Source organism: Pipra filicauda, unplaced genomic scaffold (genome assembly GCF_003945595.2).
Source record: "Pipra filicauda isolate LSUMZ 115617 unplaced genomic scaffold, ASM394559v2 scaffold177_size2800117_pilon, whole genome shotgun sequence".
NCBI classification, from domain to species: domain Eukaryota; kingdom Metazoa; phylum Chordata; class Aves; order Passeriformes; family Pipridae; genus Pipra; species Pipra filicauda.
In genome coordinates, this window is record NW_024104284.1 from 1,115,312 (window position 1) to 1,143,213 (window position 27,902).

Sequence of the window (27,902 nt, forward strand, 5' to 3'; positions counted from 1 at the left end):
CAACAGCAAGCTTGCTTCTAGGCTGTGTCTTCAGTGCTAGTTTAGCTACATTTAAAGTGCTTGCTAACCCATCAGCTGGATTACCTTGCAGTCACCCATGCAGCCAAATACCTTGCCTCATGATGCACAAGTGACTTGCCAGGCAGTACCTTATGCAGGCCTATATCATGCAGTAATTAAAAAAATTTACTCCTGGACATGGACTTTAATTGCAGCTGTTAATTGGTTGGCATCACAAAAGCCACAGATAGAAAATGTGCCACTGATGCTGATAATCCCTATATTTAGGCCTTCAAGACAATTTCTTTGATTTATATAATAAATGTTTACTTATTTGAGATTTAGAGTATATATTTACTTATTTGAGATATAAGCCCATTGCATTTATTTTTTATTTTCAAGCTCATTAAAGCATTAACTACAGACAACAGAAAGGATGTTTCAGGTCAAAGGAAAGAAGCCTTTTTGTGAGCAGGTGTGCTGCTGAAGTAAGCAAGAAAACCCTATACAAAATATTCCAATCTCATCCCATATCATTTGCCTCTATATTGTTTTATAAGCAACTGTGACTAGGTCTGAATTTACCTAATCCTGAGGTGCCCTATTGTGCTTAATTTGTAGCTATTTGTTGGTACATTCAACCCATTTTCAGTCTTTAGTTGCTGCGTCATTAGAAGAAGTTATTACCTAACCCAAGGCAAATTGCGTATTTAAGTGGTTTAAGACAATTCTGAGTTTAGAGAAGGTTTCTGAAATTATTTATCTGAATTTTACCTGTTGATTACTCAGAAATAGTAAGGTGCCAGTTATTTAGCAGGAGCTATGAATCTGTTTCATCTGTAGGTGGCAGCAATGGTGCCTTTGGAAAACGAAGTGCAAGTTCTATTATCTTCATTTCCTGTACAAGCCCATCTTTTTAAAAAGTCTGTTGTTTCTCTTCAAATACAGAAGTTAATCGGCATGTAGTGAAAGTCTTGCTGTTATGCTCTAATGTGGTACAAGAAAATATGAGTGTATATCCTGAGGTTCTTATAGCGCTCTCTTCTGTTTTACATTGTTAAGACAAAATTTTGAGGCGAAAAATTTCTGCAGTAGATAGTGTTAGGCTACCAGTAAAAAAAGAAAAAAACCCCTGAGTTTCAATAAACCTAGAAAGAGATTGTTGGTAATGTACAATGTGATGTATCATGGAAGATTATTTTGTAACAACTGTGAGACACAGATTGCTATTTCTGAAAATCCCACCGTGTCACTGTTTGAATTTTTAGCACTCAAGAAATCTTTGAGTACTGGCACTTGGCTTTCTTCCACATTTTAACTGTAAATGTTGAGGATAAATGCCTCTCCACTGTGGCTGTGTAATAGCCTAATAGAACTAAGCACAAGCATGTAATTCTGTAGTCGTTAGACAGAATCAACTGAATAGTAGATAGAAAATGTCTTGACAGACTTATCTTCATAGACATTGATACATGTAAGTCTTGTTGAGAGGATTTTTAGTTGGTAGATTTTGAAGTTATTTTAATGCAATTATAGATACTATTTATAAAAGTAAGATTTCTTGGTACTTGCAGAATATTTCTTTCTTTATGCTTTTTATCTGGTACAGAGATAAGTAAAGAGACCTTAAACCAAACAGAAGTGAAGAAGATTTTGCAGAGAGGAAGGCCATGGGCTACAAGATTTCTACATTAAGAGGCAACATTGTGTAGAAAATGTAAAAAGTCAGATCGGCAGATTTATGGGAGATGATTAGAGGCAATGTTGAAGGGACTGGGACATCTCTGTAAGAGGAAAGGCTGAGAGAGCTGTGACTGTCCAGCCTGGAGAAGAGAAGGCTCAGGGGTTCTCATCAATGCCTATAAATACCTGAAGGGTAAATGCAAAGAGAATGGAGTCAGGCTGTCTTCAGTGGTGCCCAGTGCCAGGACCAAAGCCAATGGGCATAAACTGCTCACAGGAGGTTCCTTCTGAACATCAGGAAACACTTCTTCAGTGTGAGGGTGACCAAGTGCTACACGGGTTACTCAGGGCGGTTGTGTAGTGTCCCTCCTTGGAGGTATTAACAAACCATCGGGACACAGTCCCGGGCAGCCTGTTGTAGGTGGCACTGCTTGAGCAGGGGGGTTGGACCAGGTGACCTCCAGCAGTCCGTTCCCACCTCAGCTGTTCTGTGACTTTGTAAGATTCTCCTAAAAACCTGTATGTTAATGCTGCTCAGAACATAAATACTTTTGCGTTCTCTGGGCGGGTGACCAGGAGTTCTGCTGTAGCAGGGTACCAAGAAGCTATGATGATAGAAAACTGCTGGCAGCTTGTACAACTATACAGGAATAATTCATGAAGAAGCAGGGGGATCTATTACACTGAGATGAAGTCATCAACCAATATATTCTTTCAAGCCATGCATTTTCTCGGGTAACGTCCCTTAATACCAATGGCAAAAACATTCCTTGACTGCAAAGAAAGTATCAAAAGTAAAGACACACAATAAATCTTCAGAAATTTTTTAGGTCAGCATTTCATCCTGGGTATTTCTATGCTTATCCCAGTGAGGACCTTGGTTTCCAATGTCTGAAATAATTCAAAGATAAAATGTTCAGTGTCCTGTTAACACTAATCAAAGCAGGGAGAAAAGGTCCTTCCTACCCCATTTGGAACCAAATAAAAGGATGTGTACTGAATACCAGAGGAGATCTGTCACAATTTAGAAATGTGCTTGCTTTGATGCCAAGTCTAACCAGAAAACAAATTAATTATCCAGCCTGTAATTTAGCTTGTGAGCTGCTTGACTTACAGTCCATGAATCAGATACACAAACCTTGCCTCTCTCTCTGTGCTACAGAGTTTTTGTAGTTTTTAAATTATAACAGAGGTCACAACAATGAATTTGTGATGTGGCTGATTTAAATCTGTAGCTTAGTTTTTATTTGGGCAAATAGCTTGGAAAGCCTATTACAAATTTTAAAAAGCTGTGGTGGAGCTAAAAGAATTTAAAACTATATACCAAATGCAGTATATAATGTATTTATTGCTCTGCTGCTAAATTATGTATATTTTTATAATTCAAGGAGAGCATATCTCAGATGACTAACATCTTTCACACAGAAAGGAATGATATTAATAATTGACTAAGATCAATAGAGATTTTATAGGGTTTAAAAGAAACCTATGTTGTACTGGAGAGCAGGTGCTTTTCAAATTTGGCCCAGATCCAAAGAGAGGGACACTCGTGGTAAAAGCTGCTAATTGTAAATAGTCTAGTCCAGTCAGTTTGCCACTGTCCATCTTGTCTGCAGCTACTCTTGCAGTCTCATCCATCGAGGTTCCAGTGAAGTGAATGTTGTGAAGAATCAGTGGCCAAGTCCATTCCAATGGATCTTCTGCAAGCGAAACAATCAAGTCAGGAGTAAGCAAGGCAGGATTGGCGTAATGAAACTATTTTGTTTTCCTCTGCAGATATTATAGAGGTTTATGTTGGTGTCAGATGTTCAATTTGCTGCAAAAGAACACAGTAGCCTAATATGAGTTTAAAAGAAATATTGTCTCCAAAAGCTATATTCTGACAGAATGCTTGTATTCATTTGGCCATTTATGGGACAGAACAGGTGTCATTGTAATTGCTGAGCTGCTTCTTCTCTGACATCCCTGGGATTTTATTGTGGAGCAATATAAAACTACGTTTTTAATTAGTGAATTCATGTTGCTCGCAGCCATTACAAAGAGCTTGTTGGGCATGCACACAGTAGGCCTGTTATCTTTGAATCATCCCCAAGATGATTCTGCACAGGCAGAAAGGCCTCTGCTGCATTTATTCAGAAGGCCGTTATGGCCCCACTGATGTCCTAAGGTGTTTTCCCAGTGTGTTGTCTCACTGGAATGAATCATGTGCAATTGAACCAGGAATAATGCAGTACTGTTTTGGCTTCAGGCACTGGGTTTTTTAGCTTTGGAAAATTCACTTGATCCGTTGATTCTGTTCTTCAGGTGATGACATGAAAATAATGGTATTTCAAGCACTGCAAGGACTGCTTAGGAGTAGCATGTTTCTGACCTATAAGGGGAAGCAGGAAGTTGCACAAGAAAAAGCAAGCATTGATACTTTGCTATGAAGATAGGATTGTACCTCCTATCCTCCTAGTCTAGAGCTATAAAAGCTATAGACTGCTCTGGCTGAGGGTGTGCATCATCCTGTGCAGCACAGTCATCGAGGCAGAATCACAACACTTGCACCTTGTACCCTGCAGCTATTTTAAACATGAATAAAAATTTCATGTTGAGTGCCAAGAGCTCAGCTGGAGCAGACTTGTGCAAACACCTGTAGTTTCACCAGAGGAAAACAATTTTAATCATTTGTCCTTGGAGATGTGTGGACTCTTTATGTATCATTGCACAGAAAAGCTTTTTGTACATTTTTTTAGAATGCATTGTACTACAATTTTCAACTATAGCAAAAAAATGTGTTTTTTTTTTTTAATTTTTATAGAGTAAACTTAATTTATTGAAGGAATTTTATAATCTGTTAAGCTTAATATTAACTATAGACAGGGACTTCTAAAGTTTTTAAAATAGAATTTTTAGAATATATTCTTAAGAATGACTGTTCTTTACAGGTAGCAAATCATTAACTGTGTCACATGGTTTCCATATGAATTTAGTTTCACTTTGTGTTATATCAGTAAGCCCTTTAACTTTCTTTGGATTGCAAGTCTTGTAAAGGTATGGATGGGAAACCTGCAAATATGCAAATCTACAATTTTTGAACTGAAAAAACCTCTATCCATGGCCAGTATTCAGGTAACCCTGCATTTTTTAATAGAATTTTAAATGTATAGTGAAAAAGGAAGGCTTTTTCTAATCACATTTTATTGTTTCTACTTTATTACAAAATGATGCTCTTAAAGTATTTTAGTTTTTAGAGCAGTTATATTTATGCTGACTGACAGTCACTTTACTCTTCTTGCTTCTGTCATGTTAGATCTCATATGTTTAATAAGACCGGGGACAATATAGTTCTGAGTGATACAAGACCCTCTCTCCTGTGGCACTTAATTGAACCCCGCCTTGTACATGAGACCACGATGCTGTTTGGAGTGCTATCATGCATAAAATATAGGGGATATTAAAGGCTGAGATCTTCCACAGCGATTTCATCTGAGAGCAGGTGCACCTGTGAGCAGGCGTTGGTGCTTGCACTTGGAACTGACATTGGACATCTGTCAGTACAGATTTGTGAGTCTCTGGTAGCAATTTTTTAGGTAACTGTGAGCAAAATGTAAATCCTGTGTCTTACCAGCCATTCCAAGGCTGTTTCAAGACTAGATTCCTTATTCAAGATAATTATGAGACAGTAAGCAAGCTGCCACGCTTGGTGTGGCTCTTCATTTATCTTAGCTTACCTGATGGCTTCATATTACCACCAAGATGTCCAGACAGGTCTGCAGACTGCTGGCGTGGCAGCAGTTTGGGCAGTAGACTTGTCAGAGGTAGAAATCACCTGGCTCACAGCTGCTCTTCTTGCTGTTGTTTCAGAGGAGTCTGGACATAGCCTATAAAACTTTCTTATATTCCTCTTTGTGAAGTGCTCAGATACAAAAGGATGGGGAGGCTGTAAAGAGAGATGAATCCAGTTACCTTTTTTATTTATTTCAGGTGCAAAATTAGAGGCTAATCCCTGCCACTGGAATGTCTAGTACAGTATTACTCATTAAATGTGAACCTTGATATACTGCCTATTTTGGCCATAAATTGCCTTCCAAAGAACTTTCTGTTTGAATCTAGTTATTGACTAACTAACCTTTTGCTGTTGTGCTTCCTGCAGCAGTCAGATAATGGACCTGACCAGGATTTTTTTGTTTTCTTTGATTTGGTTCTATATTTGGTTTTGGTTTTAATCAGTTCTAAAAGCAATGCATAATGTTCTTGTTACAAAAAAGGGTACAGCTTGACAAAGGTGGTATGTCAACTTGCAGAATGATATGATGTTATATAGAGTAAATACAGTTTCCTTTGGAATTTTCATGAATGAACAGTAGCAATAAATTCTTCTTGGTTCCTACACAAGTTTTCAAATATAAAACATTTCAAAGAATCACAGAACAGCTGGGGTTGGATGAGACCTCTGGAGATCATCTAGTCCAACCTCCCTGTTAAAGTAGGTTCACCTGGAGCAGGTTGCACAGAATTGCATCTAGACGGGTTTTGAATATCTCCATAGAAGGACACTCCACAACCTCTCTGAACAGTCTGTTTTAGTGGTTTTTCACCTTGAAGTCTTACCTTATATTCGAATGGAATTTCCAGTGTTTCAGTTTGTGCTTGTTGATCCTTGTCCTGTTGCTGGGCACCACTGAAAAGAGTCTGGCTCCATCCTCTTGACACCTGGCATTAAGATATTTGTATGCATTAATAAGATCCCCTCTCAGTTGTCTCTTCTCCAGCCTGAACAAGCCCAACTCTCTCAGTTGTTCCTCCTGGAAGAGTTGCTAGAGGCCCCTAATCATCTTCATAACCCTCTGCTGGACCCTCTCCAGTAGTTCCTTGTCATTATTGAACTGGGGAGCTCAGAACTGGACACAGTACTGCAGATGCAGCCTCACCAAGGCAGAGTAGAAGGGTAGAATAACCTGCCTCAACCTGCTGGCCACACTCTTTGTAGTGCACCCCAGGATGCCACTGGCCACCTTGGCCACACAGACACATTGCTGGCTCATGGTTAACTTGTCTATTTGTGTTTGTAAACACAAAGTTTAGTTTATGTTGGACTTTGTAGTGAAGTCCACTTCCACAATCTAAATGTGAATTGGATATAAATTGCGTTAGTGATTTGAAAGACATTAGTGGTATTTCATTGTAGGGGATAGGAAAGAACAGTGTAAGGATTCCAACTATCCCAGCTGAAAGATCGCCTGGACCAGGACATGAAACCTAAGTAGGAGATAGAATGAGAGGCTAGAAAAAGCTAAGGCCTAGATCCAAAAAAACAGTGTTTAGACACTCAGCACCTTTTCAGGCTGTTATGTTCCCACTTGTCTTTATTAGGAAATTAAGAGCTTAAATTCTCTTTTTCGGGTTTATACCTGGGTCACAGCATAGACGAGCCCAGTCAACACAAGCAAAGAATAGTCATTACCTTTGTTCATGAGTTATTAACCAATTCTCTCATTTCATTCCTCTGTGGCAGTGTGCTTGAATTTGCAAAAATCCAAAGGGACCTGCCTACACATGCCCTTCCCCTGCTCTAAGATCCCTGGCCCAGCTGTTTGGCACTGGCACCACCCCAAACCCAGTGGGGTTGCCATGTTCTGCATCCCATCCTTTGTGTTTGCTGCCAGCACCTTTTTCCTAAGACACGTAAATGAGATAAGGGATTTTGTCATTTTAATTTTTAGCTTTGCACAGTTGGACATGAATGAGACCAAGAATGTACTGCCATATAGCTTTTCTGTTTCACCTGGCAAATACCAAAGATCTACAGAGGAAAAACATGTAAGGACTACCCAAAGAAGTCAAAAGAATCCTTGCAGTGTTGGGCAGTGTAAATGTAGTTCAAACTGCGAATTAATTCTATTTGTAGTGGACTATGTAGTTAGATCATCTGCATGTAGCTACTTCTCACACAGCTTGGGAGACAATTCTCAAAGAGGTGTAGACTGGTGCAGGTCGGGTCGTTACAAGCCTCTTTAACAGAAGAGCTGCAATCCTATTCAGCACTTTCTTGCTGCATGTGGAAAACAGAGCAGGACTGATAAAACCACTAGATGTATGCACACAAATGCAGTAACACAGTTGGAAATTGCAGAATGATGTGTACTCTGATGCAATTGTGTGCACTCAAGACAGAAGTTTTCTCAATGTTTTGTGCTGCGTACCGTAAAGGAGAAGAGCTCAGAAGTTAAGAAACTCCTGGAAAGGTATCAATCTTTTCCCCATAAACTGCTTTTAAAAACTGGCTTGTTTCTTAGTGTTTTGCAACCGTTAGGAATTACCTCAACAGCTGCCTGAGTGGAGAATCACTGGTTGGGAGAGTGACCTCAGCAGGTTCAGAAATGCACCTCTCTTGGCTTGATTGTTCACTGATATCTCATTACATTCTGTATTTTGTGCTTGCCTATTTAAATGGTTGTGAGAATTTAAAGAATTTGCTGTATGATTCTTTAAATGAGGGAGATATTGCTACTGCTAATCTTCTTTTTTCTTCTTGTTTTTAGGAACCACTAATGAAGAATGACTCCACCAATTAAAAAGACAGTTTACATTTATCTTTTCCAGAATAGATATGTATCAAGGAAGTTAATTTAATATTTAGATCAAGAACATAGAAAAATGCAAGTCCCTTTGCCATAATAAAAATGCATAACCCAACTTTTCTTTGTATAGAGCCCTATGAGCAGTATCATCAGTAAAAAGACTCTATTGTAGTAAAGCATTTAGATTCCTTTACATGAAGTGAGGAGGGAATGATAAGTGGCAGTCTAACACATGATGAAATTTACTAAGCAGAATTTTTTTGTTTTAGTTGGCGGAATTATAATTTATGTAGTTGATATTGGAGTGGACTTTTGGGTAGCTAGTAAATATTTCTGTCAAGGACAATATTCTTGGAGTATATTGATACTGTGTTTTAGAGGTATTTCATCATTAGTAACTCAGATATTTAGTTATGACTGGTTTAAAAACGACTGGGAAGGTACTGATACTGGGAAGTTGAAATGGATTTTTCTAGTTCATCTCTTTCACTGTGGAATTTTTATAAGGTATGTAAACCTCTAAATTTATCTTAAAATGAGAAATCATGTTCCTTTAAGACGGTTATTAAGAAATGCTTAGTATGACTTCAGGGACAAGACCAGTTCTGGCCTTACTTAACAATTACTATGAAAGGAAGGAGATTTTTGTCTGCTTTTGCCAGGGTAAATTTTATCAGGTTTTGTTGTACCTTCAGATCTTCTTTTATTTACTTGTAAGTAATAATTTTTATCATTCACAACCCAATTCTGTTTGATTAATCAGCCTTTTCATATGGCATATGTAATAAAACTGCTTGCTTTATAGTGTAGTACTGTTGTAACTGATAAATATAAGTTTTCAAAGTGATGTTATGCACACTAAACAGCTGAAGTAAGAGGTAATTTTTCAACCTGAGAATCTAACCACATGTAGAAAAACAACCAAAATTCAATGGAGACATGAATAGCTGCATATAAGAACACTTGCGGCAGTACTTCTGCAGGGACTGAGTTAATTGTGATAGGAATCTTTGCTTAGCTCTAAGGTAATTACCTTAACTCTACGGTAATCCACAAAACTCTTGGACTTACCTGAACTCATACCCTTTCCTGAATGAATACCTCTTACCATGAATTTCTATAACTTTTGAATCTTCTTTCCCAGAATTAGCCCCATCTTCTCTGAGTGGCTTATTACGTAGCAAACATTATTTTGCCCTTTGCACTGACAGTGTTTTCTACTTGATCTCCTGTTCTTTGTTGCACAAATGATATTTTCTCCTATGCTGCCACTTACACCTGGAAAACTTCCAAGATGATACGTATAAACTGCAAAGTTCTTTCAGCCACTCCTGACAATTCAGCAGGCTGAAAATGCATACTGTAAAGTATAAAATGATAACAGCAAGCTGGCATTTGTGCTTGTACCTTTGTGACCAGCTACTTCCTGTTGTATGTGTTTTCTTTGGAATATCAAGGTACAACTCTCTCATGTTCTACCTCTTAGTCATCTGATTTATGCAGTTAATTTAGACAATGAGTCTCTCAGGTCTAAGGATACAGTCAACGGATAAAAGTAGATTCTGTCACGAGTCAGGTCATACTTGTCAAGATGAACTTCACCAGAAGGTCATTTGGGACAGGAACCTGAATTACAGATGAAAATGGGAGCCTCCCCAGTAAATATGTCTTGGCCAGTGAATTTAGGATGCTTGAATTGGGAAGATTACCAAATTATCTTTCTTCATTTTTTCCCTTCTTTCTTCGCTTCTTCCATTTCTCATATGCCTTTTACATTACTTGCTGCATCTTTGAACCAGGGAACTTAGACTCACAGAACAGTTTGATTTGGAAGGGATCTTCAAGATGATCTCACTCCAACCTCCCTGCCACGGGCAGGGACACCTTCCACTAGACCAACCTGGCCTTGAACACTTCAAGGGATGGGGCATCCACAGCTTCTCTGGGCAACCTGTGCCAGTGCCTCACCACCCTCACAGGAAAGAGTTTCATTCCTAATATCTCATGCTAACCTACTATCTTTCAGTTTGAAGCCGTTCTCCCTTGTTCTATCACTACATACCCTTGTACAGAGTCCCTCTCCAGCTTTCTTCTAGGCTCCCTTTAGGTACTGGTGAATTACAAGCTGGTACCCTTTAGCTACTGGAACTTTGTCAGGTTTGTACAGTGCACAGCACAATGGGAATCAGTTTGGTTATCTTATCACACTGCCAATGCTAAGTAATAAATATGAAAATCATATATGTGTATACACTTACGTATATACATATATATATTAAAAAAGAAAAATGAAATAAAAATATTACATATCTAATAAGGCTTTAGTTTCTTTTAATGAAAAGAATATATACCTGCAATTGTATTTTATATGAAATATTTTTCTCTGCAAGGAGACCTAATTAAGTTGGTAAAGTATATATTAACTATGCTGACTACAATGATTTTCAGCCTGACTAATTTAAGTGGTTCACACAGATGTTGGTAGAATCAAGAACAGTCTGTGACATAACAGATAACAAAACAATAACACAGTCAGGGAATGTGGGAAAGCAGGACATTTCCCTAGGGCACCATATGAATTCTGGAGCCATCTGATGTGTAGCAGTTTGCAACATCAGTCAAGGACACACCTGTTGGAGACGACATTTTAGCAATTCCTAACCTTTGCTTTCAGAATAGAAGGCCATACAGGCAGAAGCTGTTGTGATACAGGCAGGTGCTATTGTGTCTCTTGATGCTTAAAGGTAGCATCAGGATGCCCTGATGTTCTGAAAAGGAGCAGATGGAAGATTTTTTTGCATATTTGTAAAGATTAATTCTAAATCCATGAGGCATGAGAATAAATGTGAGTACTTTGCTGAGTCTGAGGTTATTTAATTGTATGTTTTTAAAAGACAATGAGAAAAATTCAGAGCCAAGATAGATGATGTTCTGTTAATACCTGGTGCTGGGCTGCAGTGTGGGCCCTGCTCTGAGTTAGTACCAGCTGGCAGCAGTGAGCACATGTGTGGGAGGTGCATCCATGGGTAAAGGAACTCCTCTGCATTGTGGCAGAGCTCTGGGAGGAAGTGAGTAGGCTGAGGAGTATCAGGGAGGGGCAGACAGGTAGAATCACACCTGGCCTTCCCTGAGACAGGCCCAACAGTCACAGGACATGATACGGACAATTCCCTATCCTCTCTCCACCTGGCTGAGCACAGCGACTTAAGGCTACGGGGCAATGGCAACAAGTTCCTTCCCAGGTGTGTCTCCTCTGTGACTACCTTCACAGGTGTCCTGCCACAACAGGTGTGAGGCTCTGCAAGTGGAACTGAGTAATAGCAAGGATGATGGTTCATCTAGCTTGGAGGTGTCACTGAGGTTACGTTACCCTACACCCTGTGTCAAACTCATTGCTCTCCACAACTGAAAGCAGGCTGTAGTGAGGTGTGGGTGAATCTCTTCTCTCAAGTAACAGATGATAGGACGAGAGGAAAGGAAACAGCCTCAACTTGCCCCTGGAAGGCTTAGATTGGATATTAGGAAAAATTTCTTCATTGCAAGGTTTGACAAGCATTGAAGCAGGCTGCCCAGGGAAGTGGTGATGTCACCAACCATGGAGGTATTTAAAAGATATGTAGATGTGGCACTTAGGGACATGGTTTGGTGGTGGACTTGGTAGTGTTAGAGCAATGGTTGGACTCGATGGTCTTAAAGTCTTTTCTAATCTAAACTATTCTATGATTCTTGTGTTTGATCACATTTTCTTAATATATATCTACTGCCCTAAGTCCTGACTTAGTTGCATCAGTTTTGTGGATTTAATCCCAGTATTTTGATACTTAGAAGGTGAAGTTTAGTATGCAACAGAGAGTATTTTTCCTTTGATTAAGGATTTATGTGATTTATATGATGCTGAATACTGTGACAGTGTGACCAGAATTTAGACAGGACAATCACTATTGCCAGGCTGCTCACACCCTGCCTGTATGAACTTCTAAATGGCACCCAAATCTTCAACAGTGTAGTGTGATGAGATGGGATGTGTAGTGTAATGCTGGGATTGTGTTGCAAAGTTCTCATTGGAAATCTGAGGGGAAGCATGTGATATGGAAACATTGGCAAGGCAGCTTGCCTGTCACATGTGAAGGCTGTGAAGCAACAAAACCAAATAGCTGTCACCTCTGTGAATTCCCAGTCAGAGACAAAGCCTTCCTAATTTTACAGGAGATAAGGAGCAAATTTCATCCCTTACGAAATGATGATAAAATTGTAGGAGCATCTCAAGAACAGAGAGACGGTGGAGCTGTGTTTCCATGAGTTTTTATAACAAGTAGGAGCCCTATCATCTGTGTTCTCCACAAAGCAACACTGCAAAGGCAGAAACCTTTTTTTCCCCCGTCAAAGCGAATATGATATTTAGAAACACTGATAATTCTTTACCATTCACATATGATGATTCCAGTTATAAAGAAATTATGGGTTTTTTACTCTGTTGGCTTCCAAGTAGCTAATATACCTTGAATTAATGCAAAACATATTCTCTGTAATGAATTTAGAGGAAGAAAAAGTAAATTATAAACCTGCATTTGTCTGTGTTACTGACATACCCATTTCACCTTCAGTTTAAGATGGACATCTACTTAAAATACATAACTAATCCAATACTTTCAGTTAATGTCTTTTTATTACAGTGGAAGTACCTTTTTTGAAAGACTTTTTACGGTTTATGAATATTGAAGCACAGAGCTTCTACAGCAATAGATATATTATAGGAAAATAGATTATAGGAATATAACTATGATAGGGTCAGAGCAGGCACAGGGTTTAGATGAGCCATGGGCACGATAAAGGAGAAAATTTGAACCTGACTTACTCTTTAGTATGGACTGAACTTTGCCTTAGGCTGGGAATGCAGTTGTCCAACATTAGGCCTAAAAGTTGGCTATGAACCCTTCCTAAAATGTTTCTATTGCATGCCAAATGGGCAGATGACAATGGGAGTGTAAGCTCAAGATACTTTTAAATGATGAAAAATTTCTCACAGTGAACTACAGTAAGTGACAAAAGCACATGGAGCTCAGAGAACATCACTGTGCTTAATATATAGTTAAAGAGCAATAGAAATATTTTGACTTTTCTAGAAAAAACCAATGTATTATATACAGTCAGGAGTATACTTCATGGTATACTATAGCATACCATCTTATAACAATATAAACCTAGTATACCATGCTCAGAAGCAATGCACTTTGAAAAACTGACAAGTGATTTCAGGTGTGCATCCAGCTAAAATATTCCTTTTACAACATGCCCTGCATATCACCTGCCTTCTCAGCTGTGAGCTCCGTGGCTTGAAATTTTTGCAGCTGGTTTCCACTTCTTGCTGCTTGGACAAACACAGGCTCTGGTGAGTGAGTCCATGGACAACTAGCAGATCAGTCTACCCAATTGTTTTTTCTTGAAAACATTGCAAACTTTCCAGATGTTTACATCTCAGATGAGAACCAGATGTTTTGGAATACTAATTGTTTTATAAACGGAAAAAGCTATAGATGCCTTGCCAAACAGTTCAGTTCTTTACTTATGAGTGATTATTCAGAGAATACTAAGAAAAACATACAAAAACATAAAAGTAGAAAAGAGTTTCCTTTGGGAGTAAATAATGGATCTAGAGCCAGCTCATGGAATCAGGAATCAGCCTGAATGGCAGGGATGCAGTCTATGAATCTCTGCAAGGAGAAGAGCAAAGGCTCTTCCTCTAAGGCTCTTTAATAGTAGCACAGCTGCTCCACACCTACTCCTATCAATGCTTCCATGTTACAATTCTCATTTGTATGGTCAACATGCTTTAACATATCAGGGAATAAGTTCTGAGTCCTCTAGCATGCACTTAACCAAGCACCTGCCAATCCCAGCTGTCTTGGTTGTAGCTGTGGAAGAACCCCTGATGCTGTCTCCCCTGTGGTCAAAGGATTTGGTCTTTAAAGTTGCTGAAGGTGTTAAACTTATAACCCCTGAAGGAGTCAGGAGTTCTTCCTAGCTCCCTGTGATTCACTGCTATATTCCTGAGTGTTTAGAAAGTAACACTGTAGTGATTTTTTTTTTTAAAAGTTTGTTATATGTTTGCAATTCATCAGGGATTATACTTGGGGCTTATGGCTCTAAACTATACTTACATAGATGTGGATGTTCAGAGCTGGATATTCACTACTACTCTTAGAAAGATACAAAAAAACTGAATGAGTATCCCAAAGAGGGACTGAGGAGAGATGCTAAGGGAATTTTCAGAAATGCAGTACTTTTAAAGAAATAAGAACCTAACAAAACAAAGCTTGTAATCTTTATTCAGACAAGTCTGATTCTGTTAGTTTTTATATTGCACAGTATTGCTGGGCTTAAATGATTTTCTGATATCTCTGATACCAGACAGATATCAGAAAAAATTTTAGCTTAGTAGAAGATGCTAGATTACATGCAAAGATAAATATCAGTGGAAAATAAAATGGGAAAAGTTGTTGTTAGACTATATAATTTTATTGGGTTGCTCTTCTAAAAGCTGCTGTCTAATCAGTTTTCTTTTTTTATTAGGTATTGGTTTGCTTTGAAATATGGCTGCCAAGCTGCATTTAAACTAAAAAGCAGTGGAGATGCTTCAGAAACAGATCCTTCCAACTTCATTAAAAAACAAGCTATTGATGCAGTGACTGATATTAACATGCTCAGGGTGTTCAAGGCTTTTCTTGAGACCACGCCACAACTTTTTGTCCAGATTTACATCCTCATGCAACATGGCAAAACTAATTGCTATCAATGTGAGTCTGTCTTTTTCCTTAATTTACAAGTTGAGTATCTTACTTAAAAATATAACTCATGTGATTGGATAACATTAAACATACCTTGGAAAACACACATTCCACAGTATAATTACCTTCATTTAATTAGATTTTCTGTCTATTGGATGGTCCATTCTGCTAAATCGATGAGAAGGAAGATTTCACTATAAAAAGTCACTTAGGCAATACCTTTAAGAACCATAGGCTGGGCAGGATAACACAGGCATACCAAACAGGTATCAGATGCCTAGATTTAGGTAACTAAAGTGAGCCTTAAAATTAGGGTGACTTGTTCTGGAGCACAGAGTAAATATAAAATTGTGGTAAAGTGTTAAGAAGCATAAACTTGTCCAAAACTTCATTCAGATATTATAATGTAAAATAAGTATCTTCTTCTCTGGTTTAACATTTTTCCTTGTGTTTTGTCTAGATGCTGCCATTTTTATGTCTCTTTGTGGTATCTCCTTTTCAATGGTTGATTATCAGATGTCATTGCAAAAATCTCTGCCTGACAAAGGTGAATTTCATGTGACTTCCAAGTTCATGTATCTCTTCTATAAACTGCTTACCATCACTTCTTGGGTACTCAGTATTTCACTTATCACTCTACTGAGTGTTAGAATTTCTGTAATTCTGCTGATATTTCTTTGGATCTGTGGCTTCACTTGGACTTTGAAACAATGTACAACATTTTGCAAATCTAAGAAGATGGAATATCTGTACAGAACTGTAGTAGGAATAATTCTAATTTTTACTTTTTTTAACATAAAGGATAGAAGAACGAAAGTTTGCATTTCTATTTATTATGCTACTCACACTGTAGTAACTCTAGGTATTTTGTTTGTATATATGTTCTGGAAACCTTCCATTATCAAGGAAATACATTTTACAATTGTGATCATCTTAACTATTTTACATCTGGTGTTAGGTATTATTTTTCTTGTTGTTTATTATAAGCATTTTCATCCGACTACTTATTGCAGACCACAGGCATGTTTAGATGAAGTTGATGGAATGACAGGACAAAAGGATAGAGTGAAAACCAGCAGGTTTCAAAATTTTTTAATGCCATGAATGGTATAGATCTTTTTTTGTGAAGACTTCAAAGCAAATACTGGACAATCTGTTTCTCTGTCTTGTTTCTTATGTATCATCACATAAGGGACCAGAGTTATTGACTTTGAATAACTATTTGTTTTCTGTGATGCTGTACGAAAACTGTAACATGAATATTCACCTGCTGGTGAAAGTTACTTTTGAAAAAGAAACAATCTATCTATCCAACACATTCCACTGTTTTAGTTTTTTTCGCAACGCAAATGTAAGATAGGAAAAGCTAAAAGTTAATAAAATGAAACCTAGCATTAAAACCACATTCTATTCATTTATGTTGATTCTGTTAAAAATAAGGCAGTGGGCAGTGATCAGTTATCTGCTTTTCCCCATTACTGTAAGAGCTGCAGTTCGTTTTTAGATGCACATAGTAACAAACTGTACTGCCTTCTCCCTAAACATCCCCTAAAGAAGAATAGCTTTGATTTATGGCTTAATCACTGTCTTGCAACAAGGAAATTTGGGGAGATATTTTCAAGCATTTTATCTTCTAGGTGTTTTAATGACTCCTTTGTTGTTTTTGTTCTGCTAATCTTTCACAGAATCTTCTGTACTTAGGGGTGATGCCAGCTTGTTCGGGGTTATAATAGCAGCCTGAGTGATTTATGGATGGCAACAGGAGTTTTGCATATAAAGGAAGAACTATCTTCCATAAAGCTTTTGTCTCCTTTGGGCTCTAAGATGCAACACTTTCAATGCTGGTTTCCACTGAAATAGGAGGCTGTGCAAGGTATGCAGCGGTGCAGTCTTTTGTCTTTGTCACTGGAGAAAAGAGAAAAGAGGAGTGACTTCTGATAAATTGCACTCACAGGGACTGGGAAAAGATATAATAAGTATCTTGTCCATCAAGAATTTTTGGCAGAAGGCAGAGTGAAATTAGACAACGTTTCATTGAATGCTAAAACAAAGGAAGTAAGGTTGATAGTCAGTATTTTCAGAAATAAAATTTAAGGGGAAGTATTTCAGAGCTTCCATGTTTTAAATCTGTATTATGAAAATCTGGGGCTCTTTCTCTCCCATTTTCACTGCCAGTAAGTCACATTTGCAGTTAAAGTGGCTACAGACAAAGGGAGGAAACAGGGTCTGAGAAAAAAAGACTAGAGATAAGAAAAACTGATAAACTTCACCAGGAACCAAATCTTTTAGCATTGTTGATTAACAGCAAACTTCCCTGAAACTTTGGAGAAATGGCTGATAATAAGGTCGATAGTTAGGGTGCTGAAGAGCCATGTCTTGTGCCTTTTGTATCAAGTTCATGGACTGCAGAATGCCTTTTTCTTGTTACTCTTCCAGTCTTACCAAATCTTACTGAAGTTTCTAAATGTGGTTCTTTCCTGTTCCATGTCCACGTTTTCTTTACCATGCCAACCATGTACATCTCCTTAATCCTAGTCAAGGAAATGAATTTCTATGTGCATAGTTTGAACTGAACAGTCTGACTTTCTGAGACTACACATGAGAAAGTAGTGTAGTGAGAAGAGTTTGCTTCTAAAATCCCTCATTTCCACTTAGGGAGAGCTAAATATGGGTCCAGAAGTTAAGACATAGAAAAGCACAATCCATGAGACTAAAGCAATAGTTTTTCTAAAATTAATATATAAAAGAGTATCTTCACTTCTCTCTACTATGGAAAAGAGATTTCCAGATTTTTTTGCCCTGGAACATTCCTTCTTAGGTAAGAGGAAAAAGCCCAAGGCTCCACCCTACCTCATGCACCATGATTGCCCTAAATTCTGTCTCCTTTATCGCAGAGTATTTACTACCAGTGATGGTGTCCTTGGCAGCAAAATGCTAGCCTGGTTTTAGGCTGAATATACTTTTATTTTGCTATGAAAAAAATAGGATCCTAAATAGTGAAGATGATCCCTATATTGCTTCCCACACTTGTTTGTTTATCTAAAATCCCGAGAAGGAACTAGAGTAAGGAATGGTGGAAAATGGAGAATATTATCTCTGTCTTGAAGAAAATGACAACTTTTTGTCTACCATTCTTTTGAAGAACACCTCAAACTTTATACATTATCTGAGAAGCAGATCTCTGGGGAAATATGGGATCCTGAGAAGTCCTAGTGTGGGCATTTCAACCCTGGAGCCTCCGGGTTGTCTGCCTGCTGACAGAAATCTGGAGCCTGAGTTGCTCTGGAGGAAGGTTAGTTTCTGGTGAAACAAAAGAATTTGTCCTGCTGATTTTTTTTTTCTCCTTTCAATGTACTGAGAAATTCCAAATAAAAGTATTTCGTTGCCATCTCTCTGGTCAACTCCTAACACTCACTTTCTTTCATGAGAGAAAAGCTGAATATTATGCTGCCTTCTGTTCTTATGTCTCCTTGCTCCCTCTTCTGTGCCACTAAGAGGAATATTATGCTGAAGTTGAGTTGGTAAGAAAGATACCTATGTGGCTGTTTATATCACTCTAATTCAAATATACACCAAACCCAATTACTTCAGTTTCAATCCGTACTTTTATGCTTGTAAATCCTCGTGGATATAGCCGTATCCTAAAACAGCGAAATGATCCCTGGGGAAATCATGTATATTGTTTCAATGAAGCTTAAAGAGACCTTCAGTGTCCTGCCACCGATATGTCTCCATTTTGCTGTCAGTCATAGGGCCTCAAGAGATGGGAATTCCTGGTAGCTTGTACCCTGTAGATTTTTATCTACAGGGGAATATTATGAGAATAAAAATGTTTCAACTGTTAAGTCCTCCCTCTCTTCTTGACCTTGAGTTCAAGCTTTTCACTTGATTCCCTTCATTTTCACAGATATGAAAATGGCTTTTCATTCATTTGGTCATTCTAACTCAGAATCACTGTGGTGGAGTGGACAAGGAAGCACATGAGTTGACTCCAGACACATTTGATATCACCAATGACCTCTTCAGACAAAACAAAAAAAGCCCCACTTCACCTGAGTGTAAAGTTTAAACAATAGACTTCATACATATCCCTTCTGTTCCTGACTAATCTTAAAATTCAGCTGCCACTCAGTTCATGCATTGTGCTTGACCTTGTCATTTTAATCTAACTGCAAATTGAAAACAAATGGGTTTTTTCTCCTTTTTTTTTTTTGTGTTAAGTATGCCCATTACATCTTACAAGAAGTATTTTAATAAGTGAAATAAAATTAATAAACAATTTCTTCCTGTTTTGACTACTGTCAGACCTGGGTAAGAAGAACAACATTCAACAGAATTGTTTTAATTATCTTACTAATATTCAACGTGCCATTTGATGGCATGGGTGAGCTCACCTGATGTACCACAGATAGCACTGATTTATGAAGCCATAATTGGGTTTCCAATAAACATTTGTCAAAATAATGTATTCATTCAAACCAATGCCTTCTTTATTTATTCATATAAAAGAGCACTTAACTTTCAACAAAGAATTGCCTGCCATCAAAAACACTCCATAAACGGGGGAAATTTATGAAGATACAGTACCAAATGGTGATTTGTGGAAGACTAAAGTTCACTTTAACCCTTCAGAGTGCTGAGTTCCACCTCTTGCTTGGTACTAGTACTAGTACTAGACATATTTCTTACTGAAAGCCCCAAGCCCAAACATTAACCTTTGTATATTTGCACATTGAAGTACCATCTCCTTTTTCTACCATAGTCTTACATCTCAAGGATGGTTTCAAAACTAGCATCTCTCATTTTTATTATGCAGTGTAGAAGCATGCACAGAGCTCAAATATTTTTGGGCTTACCTACATTCTGCCCACAGGTTTCACCATGTGTACATTCTTCCAGGAAAAGATAAGCTTTGAAAGGTTAAACAACATATCTTGTCTGAACCTGAAGAAGTACATGTACTTGTCATTAATTCCAAGTGAAGAATTGTCCTGTTTTACCTCTTCATGCACTTCTCTAGTTTAATTTTACAGACTTTTAGTAGAATAGCAAAGTAGATGGGCTGTGCCATAGATATTTGAATGAAGTGCAGCTAATCCCTTGGAGTCCATCTTCAACAAAAAAATTTTCTTCTTTTACCTCCAATTAGCTAACATATAAAAAATACAAGTCACACCAAAGATTCTCACTATGCAAGTCTTACATTCATTAGCTTAGTAAAATGCAGACTTTGGTAGTATAGGCAGTGATGCTTCAAGCAATGTAACCTGCTAGAATCTGTTGAAAATACAAATTGCACTGGCCTTCCTATGGCTGTATTCTGGTTTCTATACGTTTCTATTTTTAGCATACGGTTTTTATTTCTGACAGTGAACACAGATGTAAATAACAGAACATCATTATCATTATCATTATCATTATCATTATCATTATCATTATCATTATCATTATCATTATCATTACTACTAGTGGCACTTTGTTGAAGTGTCTAGGATGACAATACATAGAAGAAAATGTATCTGTTGGATCTGGAAAGCAACAAAAAATTAGTAGTAAAGTTCTGTAATGCTTTATCTGATCACTTACAAGTGATCTCAAGTCTCTCTGATTCAGCAGAGATATTTTTTAATGGAAGCCTAGAAAGGAGATAGTTAATAATTTTGATCTGTGAGCAGTAAGTAAACTGCTGAAAATAAAGGGCCAAATGTTACTGGACAGTTCCTGGCTGCTGTGATAAAATAAACGACAAAGCTACATGTTTGCAGGTCACTTGCAAAGATGAAGGTACAGAGAAAGGCACAGTGGGTAGAGAAAATGAGAGCTGGTGTTTTTTCCACATAACATAATCCACACATTCAGTCTAACTTGAAGTATGTTATGCTGTAGTAGAGGTGAAAGAAATCTCAAACATAATTTTCATCTTTTTTTTTCCGAGGGCATGACTTTTAATTACTCGAATTCAATGCACTGTAGCACAAATAGTTCTGTGCAGAAGCTTTGTCTTATCTCTTCTTCCCTCTTTGAGTGTTTGGTTGCCATCGTAAAGTATAAGTTCAGCTGCTGCATTCTCTAGGGCCTGGTTTCCTTCAGAGGTTTCTTTTGATGAATTTTCAGCCCATGATTGAAAAAATAGCTTCTCTTCTTCAGTGGCAGGTGTTTAGTCATCAGAATTTGTCTGTGTTCACATAGAAGTTTGAGCAACTTCAGAAAATTGCCATTAGGTTTTTTTTTTTTTTTTTTAATAATTCTGCTATGCTTATATTTGGGGTTTTAGGGGACCCCTGGTGGTCTAGTGGTTAGGATGCAGCACTCTCACTGCTGTGGCCCAGGTTCGATTCCTGGTCAGGGAAACTCCCCCGGGCAGATGGAGCTCGTCAGCCCTGTAAGGCCATCCATCTAAGAGAAGGTCACTCTAAACAAACCTACATCCTGAGGACCTCGCTGCCACTGTCCAAGCTCGCTCGGCCCCGGCAGATGAACCTCAGGATTAAAGGGTGGGCTCAGTTCAGCGCACACTGTGTCTCACCTAAAAAGTCCACTGCACAGGCTCGAAGGGTAAAGACCTTTCCCAAATCTTCGCTCGCGAAGACTGGCCATACTATATTTGGGGTTTTCCAAAAAACTACGTTCTACATGATGATGTGCATCTTTAGTGAACATTGCATTATTCAGCTGAGAGAAGAAATGGATTTACCTGGTTGAAGTTAAGCTGAGTGGGGATACATGCCACTGTCATGTTGGAGACTGAGTGCTATTGATAGTTTTGTAAGCCATCAGGTCTTTGTCATACTGTTTGAATTGGATGAAAAGGCAGAGAGAGAAGAGAGTATTTTTATAATCTGGGCTCTGGAAAATGGTGTCATACTATAGGTACAATGACACATAAAGACCTCGTACTACAGGTCTCTTCCACACTGTTTGGAGCTGTATTTTGCTGGGCTATAGACATTCCTAAACTTAGCTTTAAAAGAATAAGTCTTCGTCTCCTGTCAGTTGCTTGTGTCAGCACTCCCAAGCAGAAAACAGTAGCTCATATAGCTCTGTGCTGCTCTGTCACATTCACTAGTGTGTGGCAGTGTTACCTGAGTGGTATTGGTACCCTTACTTGTAGGTTGGTATTTACCTCAGATTTCTGTCATACACAATTAATTCAAATTGCATGTTAAGTTGTATAAGGTTCTCTTTGACCAATGGAGAAAAAAATTCACACCCAAGGGACTGCCATCTTGTCTATCCTGCCACCTATTTAGGATGTGATAAATGTTCCTTTAGGAGGTGCCCTTTCCTTTTGACTACAGCAAAAATGTCAACGGTGTGCACTTTAGGTAGGTAGAACTAGGTTATGTAACTGACCCTTTGCATAGTAAAACTATCATATGTAGCAGAACTCCAATAAATTATCAGTAAGAATTTTTCCTCAGGTTGTTTATATAGGGAGCAAAGGGATGTTAGTTGGCTATTTCAACCACTGAATCCTAAAAACTGAATGGTAGGAATGCATCTTCTCTATCCTATTGACATGGACTATTCTGAGGTGTTGAGAGCCTTTGAATTTCATTTGCTTCTTCGGCATAAAGGCTTACATTTAGCATTTCAGACTACCTTATTTAAGACTTTGGACCACTTCTGAACATCATGTTGAAATAAGTAACCTTTCTCTGAAGCTTGGTATTAATGTCCTCTGTGCCAAAAGCAACCATCTCAAGTCCTTGAAAGATAAATGCATTATCAACTTTTATTAGGTGCAAATTGCTGATATGGCCCTATTTTCTCACGTGAGAAGAAAAGTGGAAGGAACTTACCCCTGGTGAATTCTCCCTGGATTCTCTACCATGGCCTTGAGTACATGGACTTAACCGAGTGTGACCTTATATTCTGCAGAGCTGAATGGCACAGTTACATAAACACAAGGGAAAACAGACTAGGCCACATAACATGGAAGAAGTCCCTTATAAACAACTTCTTAAATGACACTACCAGAATTTGCATAAGCTAATGAGCTTGTGCATTGGCAAACAGTTACCGTAATCAACAGCATTTTAAAAAAGCATAATATAAGCAAAATTACATTTCAAGTTGCATGTCCATTTCTACTGTGTTCTGTTAAACAAGAATTGTATAACAGAAATAAGCATGGCAATTTCAAACAAGAATGACTATTGTGTGAAAAAAATGACTATAAAATTATAATTACTGATTTGACATCCATAATTATAATCAGACTTGAACAACAATTGTAGCTATCAAGTAACTAATTTATGCCTTTCTTTGATGGAAGAAATGAAACCCCAAAAAGCCTTTCCTCACTTATGTTCTCCAATCCAAAGAAATAATGTTTACATGTATGTATTTAGAAGTATAATTAAAGCAGCTGGGTGTGACCTTCCTCCATCAGAAAGAAAACCAAAACACAAAACCACAAGGGTTTTTGTTGTTATTTTTGTTTGGTTTTGGTTTGGGTTTTTTTTTTTTTTTTTTTTAGCTAATGAGGGACTGCGCATGGGAGAATAGAAACTGTTAACTTGCAGGCCTTGTCATAGGCAATGACTGTTTTTCCCTCACCACAGTGGGCTGGACCTCTGAGGCTTGGCAATTACCAACCACCACATGCAAAGTGGAGTGCAAACCAGCCCTTTGTTTGCTGATTAATGACTACATACACTTGCGTGTTTTGAGAAAGGTGTTCAGCTCGACCACTTGGGAAACAAGCAAGTGAATGCCACTCAAATACTAAGTCTTCCACTTCCAGCTTCCATTTATCAATAAAATGTTCAAATGGGTGACTGTCAAAGCAATGACTTATTTGCTGCTTACAGAAGTCCCAACAATATTGTGTCAGTGGTATCTTATGTATATGTCAGACAGCCATACACCAAGCCAAGAGTTCTACATGATTTAAGATCTCTGTGCAAATTTTTGTTTTAAAAAAGAACTTTCTCAGCAGTAGATTAGACAGGATCTGTGGTTACTGATACAGTTTGCTGTAGCTAATCTCAGGAAGTTAAAGGGTGTTGCTCAGGGGAGTAAATGGATCAATTCAATATGGTACCATACTAAAAAAGAAAAAGGGCCCGTTTCATAAATTTTAGATTTAGTAGGATTCTCCTACTGCCTACTGACCTCCAGAAGCAAGTTCTCAGCAAGTGCAATTCACCATTGCTTTATCATCTGGCAGTCAGAGCACAGCTTGAGAAAACAGCATATACAACATCACAAGCCATTAAAAAGTAATTTCAGAAGAGACTTGCCCATACCTTGTCTCTCTCACTCCTTCATCTTCTGTGAATGCTGCTGCTGTTCAACAGAGCTCTGCTGCTGCTGTTCAGCAAGAAGTATCTTTGTGTGACACGTAGGCAGTCTGTGCTTGGGTAGGTCAAATGGCAACAGGATTTTGGAAACCACCTGAGTGGGGCTGAGGTGTAGAAGAGAGAGGAAGAAGAAGCAGGTTAGTTCCTGCTCTGTTCCAGCATAAAGCCCCTGTTTCAGCTCAGTCTCCACTAGTCCCCCACTTGTGCCTGTGGAGAGGGCAGGAGCCCATCTCCTGCACAGGAGGAAAGGGGACAGCCTGGCTGTGCAGCCAGATAAGTGCCCCCAAGTGAGGCTTTTCTGATGCACCTCAGCCCTGCTGCTTATCTAAAGATAATTTGAGTGTTGCATAGTTCCCTTGCTTCTGCAGGCCTAATTATTGTACATACATGGCCTACTTTTCCACATTTTCTTCCTTTCTGTGTCAGTGTCCCATCCACAAGTTATGATGCCATGCACCTTCTTTCAGATGAGGAGTGCTAGGTAGTCCTCTCTCTATACCAGAGGTTCTGTCACACTTTTTTCAGGAACTTTTTTCCAGCGTCTTTTCCACCCCTCCTTTCTGTCTCCGTAAGTCTGTCAGTCTCCCATTTCAGCCATTTTACTGCTTCTATGCACATATCCTCGTTTTCCCAGGTCTTGTCCCTCTCCTTCATGGCTTTATGTGATTTCTCCATCCTCCAATGCCTACACTAATGCCACTGCTGTACTTCTGGCCCTGACATAATTTTGTTACTAACTTATTACTTATCTTTCTGCCCAGCTGTGTCACAATTACAGAACAGCTGAGATTGGAAGGGACCTCTGGAGGTCATATGGTCCAACCCCCCAGCTCAAGCAGGGACACTTAGGGGCACCTGGGTTGTTAGTTACAGAAATTCCCCAAATGCAGTCATGTTACAGTTGCAACATGCAGCAAATGTTCCTGGCTTGAAAATTTTGGATTGTGAGAACTTGAAAAGAGAAACACACCAAGAAAAGCTCCCAGATTCTGAATTACTGTGTCACATGAGCAGGCCACAGTTTTTGCATTTCCAGGTAAAAAAATTGGAAAACAACATGGACCCAATTGCGAGAAGGAGATGTGGCTTTTAAAAGACTTTCAACACCTAAATATTAATAGAAAAGCCTGATATAATCTTCCTTATTTATATGGTTTGTGAGAAACCTCAGCCTACATGTTGTTGCTCTATCACAGGACCCTTCCTGAGATTGCTATTCCCCTAACTTCCTACAGAGTGAGGTTGAATAGTCACATCTTCATTGTTTGTGGGTGTCCACATGAGCTGCAAATTGACCATGCTGCAAAGGCAGGGACACAGGGCCAGCTCTAAACCCCTTTGAAGGGAGGCATTAAGTGTACTGCAGTGAGCTGCTTTGTGAGCACCTTGGGAATTTTATAGTGTGGATGTGGTGCTGTGTAAGAGTGAATAAGGTCCTTTGGGCTTCAGCCAAAGTATCCCCGTAGTGTTTCACTGATCCATGCGGATGGACTGGTTTTGTCCAGGACTCCAGAGTGGCTGACCACTTGTCTATTTAACTTAACTATGTGTTCCTACAGCCAGGCTTATATATGTCTGTACAATCTGCATTTATTTCATCCTTAGTATTTTACTTCTGTTACTCTAGGTAATATAGCTGACTGCAAAAAGAGCACCTTTGCCAGTGATGTATTCTGGTGTGACAAACAGGACAAACATGATACCAACAAAAATAGCATAATGCACTACAAAATATTCATATATATATATATATATATATATATATATATATATACATATAATGAAAACAGATGGTTGTTGCTGTGCTGGGAGGGGCAGTATTGTTTATTGTATAAGCAGCCATAAGTGTGGGGGTTGATTTTCATTTTTCTAATCCTTTCTTGACATCCTGGGTCTGTTGCCTAACAACTAATCTCCTTCATGCATAAACTATTAACTGGCAGTTAATAGTTCTAGCATTCATCATGCAACCAATTGTCTTTATTTAGGGACTATTTTAATCTGAAAAACAGTTTATATTAGAAACACATTCTTAGCAGAAAGCTAAAAAGACTTTATAATCTTTCAAATAGGCATCAGGGAGTGGTACGGTGATTTCCTTTAATAGTGATAATGCCAGAAGGTCAGTTCTGATATTTAATTACCTAGAACATTATTAAAGAAAGGAACATAATAGAGGGTGTGGTAGTTTGGTCTAGGCCTTCCTTGGTGACCAGTTTGTAACCAAGGAAGGGTCCAGATTTACCCAGTATTCCCTACGATTTTTACATAAGCCGGGCTATAAGAAGAAAGGAGGAGAGGCCTTCGCTCTCTTTCCTTCCGGCGGCTTGGAGGTGCAGGTTCCCTGCTGTTGAGTCTGTCGGGTTGGGGAGCGAGGCCTGGTAAGGCCTTGTCGACCTTGGGAGACGGGGGTTGCCGGCAATCGTTCCAGCGTGACCTTCTTTTGTCCCAAGGAGAGTAGTAAGATAGTTTTTTGCCAATTCTTTTAGTTGCTAGATCTCGGGCTACTGATTGGGATATATATATATTTTATTTCGGTTTTGTTCCTTTTCCCTTCCCTTTCCCTTGTGAAATTGTATATATATTTCAATTGTATATAACTGTAACATAAGTGTAAATATATTTATATATATATTGCTTTAGCTGTCTCTCTCTTGTTTGGGTTTTCTTGGTTGTTTTTTCCCTCAGGACAATGGAAGCCAGTTTGTGCAGTGGGGGCCCTGGCAGACTCTGGGGAAACATGCCCAGCAGGACCGAGCTAAGGCAATGTGTTTGGTTTGACAACTTCTGGTTTGCACAGGAAATCAGAGAGAGCTTTCTCAGTCCAACTGAAATCACTGCCCATCTTACAATATTTATATGCTCTAAACAAGCAGGCACTCCTTTAAACTTAAAAAAGAGGTTGAGTTTTGTCCAACTGAAGTCTGTAATAAAAATCCCATTGATTTCAGTGGGGTCAAGACTTTACCTCACTGTTTCTTTTCCTGAGCTGCTGTTTTGAAGTCCAACATGGTAATAAAAATGATTAGAGGAAGTGCCACAGACTCTCTTTTTCCAAGCCTTTTCTGGAAATCACGGACATCCCTCCTTTATCAGTGCATTTTATACTCCCTCCTTTGACCCCTGTGTCAGGCTAATGGCTTTCTGATTAAGAGTCAGATAAACCTGCTGCAGAGCTCATCAATATCACTCCCTTTCGGCCACAGGTCTGGGTCAGTGATGTGAGCATGAAATATGCCTTTCCTCCTGACCTGCTGATGGAAAAATGTTGTGCTACTGTAGGGCTTGCTGCTCTGAGTTAAAGACAGCCTAGCAAATGAATCAGGTGTGGAGTTCTTCCCCTGGAAATTCTTTATGCCCTAATTGTTTGATCATCTTCCTCACAAGGTTTTACTGCCAATACTTTTACCCCATCTATTTCTGGAAATGGATGAGTACTATAAGTGTCTTCTTGTCATAGACCTGGGGATTTGCATTTGTTTATTTTTGCTTGAGAAGAATAAATAAACTGGATCAGTGTGACTAGTAACATGCCAAGAGTTTAAACACATGAAATGCCT

General features: G+C 38.7%; 1 protein-coding gene across 2 annotated transcripts; it reads left to right on the top strand.

Moving 5' to 3' along the window:
* The first annotated feature begins 8,466 nt into the window (after positions 1 to 8,466).
* XKR9 (XK related 9) lies at positions 8,467 to 16,516 on the top strand. 2 transcript variants are annotated; one of them, XM_027725428.2, is made up of 3 exons: positions 8,467 to 8,756; positions 14,820 to 15,043; positions 15,495 to 16,516. In XM_027725428.2, the coding sequence occupies exons 1-3, from the start codon at positions 8,482 to 8,484 to the stop codon at positions 16,136 to 16,138; spliced, it is 1,143 nt and encodes a 380-aa protein (XP_027581229.1). In that variant the 5' UTR covers positions 8,467 to 8,481; the 3' UTR covers positions 16,139 to 16,516. The 2 variants fall into 2 exon arrangements, with proteins under 2 accessions (XP_027581229.1, XP_027581238.1); XM_027725437.2 differs by lacking the exon at positions 8,467 to 8,756 and adding an exon at positions 13,520 to 13,638.
* The last annotated feature ends 11,386 nt before the right edge of the window (positions 16,517 to 27,902 follow it).